This window comes from Aplysia californica, unplaced genomic scaffold, assembly GCF_000002075.1.
Source record: "Aplysia californica isolate F4 #8 unplaced genomic scaffold, AplCal3.0 scaffold00035, whole genome shotgun sequence".
Classification (NCBI taxonomy): domain Eukaryota; kingdom Metazoa; phylum Mollusca; class Gastropoda; order Aplysiida; family Aplysiidae; genus Aplysia; species Aplysia californica.
This window is the reverse complement of record NW_004797305.1, coordinates 579,121-584,141: the sequence shown is the minus strand read 5'-3', so window position 1 is coordinate 584,141 and position 5,021 is coordinate 579,121. Positions and strand designations below refer to the sequence as shown.

General features: G+C 40.3%; 1 protein-coding gene across 1 annotated transcript in view; it reads left to right on the top strand.

Moving 5' to 3' along the window:
- Positions 1 to 2,305: 2,305 nt before the first annotated feature.
- Positions 2,306 to 5,021, top strand: part of LOC101859079 — a gene marked incomplete in the record, with an annotated part of 9,148 nt that continues 6,432 nt past the window's right edge. The window contains 2 exon segments of the mRNA XM_013091390.2: positions 2,306 to 2,548; positions 3,636 to 4,862. Coding sequence (XP_012946844.2) covers positions 2,306 to 2,548; positions 3,636 to 4,862 — 1,470 coding nt within the window.

Genomic DNA, 5,021 nt, shown 5'->3' with positions numbered 1-5,021 from the left:
ACTTCGCTAAGCACCCCCCCCCCCTATACACACGTGCATGCACACACAACAGTAGTTGTAAGTTGATATTTCACCCAAAGCATGTTTCTGATTCAACAGTTTGAAACTTTAAAGCGCATTGAAAAAGCTGGGGGCATTGTTTGTCATTTTATGTTCTTTTGTCTACAGATTACGTGACTGAGGATAATCAGGAACAATGATAACGAGGACTTTTATTAACCCTAAATCAGGCCTATCTTATCATCCTAATAAACAGTAAAATGGAGTAGGGAATAATTAGTGGCAGGGTTAATATTTCATGTTTTAAACGTTATCGTGTAAAATAATATGTAGGTTTTGTGAGTCATGTATTCAAGCCAAAATAGAATTCCCTCATTAGAGAAAATATGTAAACCTCCGTGGTACTTAAAACATAGGGGCTCTCGTGGCCTAGAGGTTAAGGTGTTCGCCTCTCATTCAAAAGTCCCGGGTTCGAATCCGGGAAGCGATTAAAACATTTTCTTTCTCCTCTAAAATTGTCCCATTTCACCTCATTTCCTGCTCTCTAGCAATGTTCTGTCATCTGCTTTCGTCTCCACTCTCTGCCCCCACCCCTCATCTTCTTTGCCCCCTCCTCTCGGCTCCTGGCTCTTTATGCAGCCTTTCTACTGCTACTCTTTGGCTCATTCTTACTGCTGTCTTTCAGACACACCCCTGATCTTCTGGTAGGAAAGATCTACACCTACCCTTTTCGGACAAAAGCGAAATATCTCTGAGGTCCCGTGTGCAAGTTGCACATGTTAAAGATCCCTTGGTGGTCTAAAATCGATAAGAGTTGGCTACGGCCGCCACCCGTGCAAAATTAAAAATTTCCTTCCAACTGAAAGTGTTTGATGTGTCTCGCGCGCTCGTACGGCCTTATGCAGTTGCGAGCGCCATAAAACACTTACAAAAAAAAAGAAAAGAAAAAAAGAAGAAGAGAAGAGATTTAAATTTTTTAAAACAAAACAAGCTCTTCTCGTTGCACGCAAAACATGCTGGTTCGAGTCCTTCTTCCAGACGCCGTAAGATATCTTATTGAATTTTTCTGCCTTCTGGTTGGGATCACAAATATATTTACTACAGTTTATTGTTTACCTGCTAAAAATTCGTTCAAGTTTGTACAATCATCACAATCACTCTAACGTTGACCCACATACCAATAGTTAATGAATGCTGACGTAATCAGTTCGATAAAGTCACATTCTTTTGTGATAGTCTTGAACACACAAAATGTGCTATCTACAGCATTACAAACCTTCAGACATAAAAAGGTCTTTATGAGCAATAGAGTAGGAGGAAATAAAGCTTTAATCATGTACCCCCCCTTCCTTTGTCCCCGGCTGTCCTACCCAAACTACAAACAATGAAGAAACAACAATCCAACGAAAAGAAAGTAAAGAACAATGGAAAGACGAAAGCTGAAAAACAGTTTTACTTTTAACAAAATTTCAAACCGAGTCAAGCGTTCTAATAAGGAATGTAAACTAAAATGATTAAAGACAAAGAAAAAAAAGAACTCATATTATTATAAGTCCTGTCAAAACATGGCGTTTTTACTAGGAAAAACAGCAACAATGTTCCACATGTCGTTTGGCCGTGTTCAGGAAATGAAAAAAAGGACAGTTCGTAAGTGTTTACGTGGTCGCCCTGTTTATCTTTCAAGGGTCTAGCTACTACCCCCCCCCCCCAAAAAAAAAACAACCCCAAACAACAACAACAACAAAAAACAAAACAAAACAACCCCCCTACAAAAAAAAACCCCAACCCAGGTCCTCTTTATTTATACATCTTTTGAAACGTGTTTCACAAAATACGCAGTACCATCCAAGAAATAATTTTTTAAAAATATAATAAAAGTGCCTACCGCAACATGATATCAATACTGGCTACCATTTATATTGAAATAATAGTCTAACACACAGGAAAATCATAACATTTTGTAAACCGAAAGGCGTATTGTTGATCATTAAAAAATAGATATGAAGTATATAAGCATAATTGAAAGTACCTATCTGGTTATTTTGAATATGCTTTCAATATCGTTGAATTTTTAGGTTCTGATTAAACAATACTCAAATGAATAAAACATCTTTTTATTAATAAAATCGATAATTTCATTGACAACTGATAAAATATCTGGCCAATGGACCCCTAAACTCTTGGCTACTTTCAATTTCACAGGTTTTGTGAGCAATGCCTTCACAATTACATTATTGGACTAAAATCTGCACAGCTGATAAAACAAGGAGGTTTTCAATGCCCGACCTGCAGAGAACTGATCAAAATGGCTAATCCAAAGAGACCCCCGTCTGACTGGGCCTCCCTCCTGAAGACTGATTTTTACATCAAGAATCTCATCCGCTATGTGGAGTCTCAGAATGCCAAGCTGCCACAGAGGATTTCTTCCTCTCGCCCTGAACACCCGTGTCAAGTTCACAAAGACAAAGAGAACGATTTGTTTTGTGTGGACTGTGCTGCTGTCATCTGTCATTTGTGTGCAGGGATATCGCATAGAGGGTGTGGTCAGGTGAGATGGTGTGAGATCAGATTTTGTTTGGTTTTAGCTGCGTTAAAGTTGAAGAGCAACGCCTCTTACCAGACAAAGACTATGTTATTTCGACATAAACCCCTTCCCAGTGGGCTAAGGTAAGATTATATTCGTAAAGGTATTATCAGAAAAACTGAGCTGATCAGGAGGACTGACAACAGGGAGGAGTGGGATACCATGATCGTCAAAGTCTGCCACAGACCCTACATTTAAAGGCAAAGAAGAATGTAAGAAACATGACAAAAATACGTGAGTTGAAGCGATACTTTTAAAAAAGAGGGAGGGGGTGCGATGAGGAAAACAAGAGCATATTAATATAGATAATATAAGCTTTACAAAATGTCGTAGATATAAGTTTCCTTTCGAGTCTCTCTCTCTCTCTCTCCTCACCCCCTCCCCAATCCCCTCCCTCTCCCTCATCCACCTCTCTCTCTCTCTTAACGGAAAACACACAGACAGAAATAAACAAAACACACACAAACACACACACACACACACACACATACACACACACACGCACGCACACACACACACACACACACACACACACACACACACACACACAAACACACACTCATATACATGCTGAGATTGTATGTGAGTGACACACTCTAAAGAGAATAAACTCTTCATTGCATAAGACAAAACACATTGCTGTCTCCTTATAACAGAACATAGTTCCGTCCGTATAATGATGGTGATAGCCATAGCATTGGTGATGGTAGAAAGTACAATTTTAAAGTCAATAGTATAGTAGAGATGATTTATAAATGTGATGGAAAAAAATACTTTTTTAAATTGATTGGTTTAAAGTTGATGACAAAACGACTGTTTTAACGATGATAATGATGATGATGGTAGAAACGACTGTTTTATAAATGCCGATGGTAAAACGACTGTTTTAAAGTTGGTGATAGAAATGGCTGTTTTGGAGGGGGCGGGGGGGTCTTTTTTATTTGTTCGTTAGTGCTTTACGGCGCTCACAACTGCACAAGGTCATACAAGCGCGCGGGACACATTAAGCATGAAATGACTATTAAAGCGAAGGGTTTCTATTCCTTTACAGGTGGTGCCTGTTGATGAGGCGGCTTCAGACAGACGAGCCACGACACAGATTTGGATCAGTGGGATGAAAGCAAAGCTCAAGGATACCTCGTCATTACAGAAATCAAGAGAAAAATGTATAAATCAAATAGAACGGCAACGTTTAGAAACCGAAGCCGCTATAAAAGCCAGGGGACAAGAGCTGAGAAAATTGGTAACTCAAAGTGAGGAAGAACTTCTTAAAGTTCTCGACACACATTATAAATCTGTTCAAGAGAAGTTCATTGTGCATGTGTATAGATTTGAGGATAGGCTGGACATTTTGAAGCAAAACATGGAGTCCTTACCCGAGACTCTAAGATCTATTTCAGACTATGAACTTCTTTCGGGGGACATTTTGGAGAAAGTGAAAATGAAGATGAATGTGGAAGATTCCGATGTTAAAAGCTACCATACATTCTTAAAAGGTCTTGCAAATATTAGATTAAATTTCCAGCGTTCAGATACTCCTAAATTTAATCTGGGGGACATTTTAGTAAACATAGAAGAAGTGGACACAGAAAGTGGAGCTACCCGGCATATATGCGAAGAAAAGACATCAATACTAGACAGGCTTCGGGGCGTAAAGAACAAAAAACAGCAAATGCAGGGAGAGATAATTCCCACGGTGGCGGTAAGAGACAATGAAATAAACCCAGCCAATGTACCTTCATCTGTAATAAGAAAACCAGAACCGCCACCTCGAGTACCTCACAAAATGGTTGCTAGAACAGAAGTCAAAAAGGCGATAACTTTTCTTCAAAGGCAAGAAAGAGCTGCACCTCCGCCTGTACCCCAGCACTCTGAAAGCATTGAAGAGCTTCCTGGGGAAGACGGTGCTGTTTTTGTACGTTTCAAGAGAGAAAACAGAAATGCTGCACAGAACGTTACCAACAACGGCAGTAGCAGTGTGGAAAGGGGAACGAATCTCAACGAGTCTTTAGAACCAGGGATCACGCCACTAAGAACGATCAGATGCAGGTTTCGGGAAGACGAGCAGGCTCCCAAACTAAGAGATCTGATCATTTTGAGCCCGAACAACACTGTGGTCGTGACTGACTGGGTGAACCAGTGTGTGAAGGCGATCTACGTTCGTCGAGACAGAGACAACCGGCTTTCTGTGGGAGGGAAGCCATGGGCGATAACTCAGCTGACGGACAACATGTGTGCTGTTAGTCTTCCGCTTGCTCAGCAGATATGCCTCTTGAAGGTGAGACATGTGTGTGTTCTCTCGAAGACCACAGATTTCTAGGAACACTCGGAATACCAAGTCAAATGTGTTCAGAATATTTTTTTGAAAGTGAGCGAAAGTTAATGTATATTCTCTCTCTCTCTCTCTCTCTCTCTCTCTCTCTCTCTCTCTCTCTCT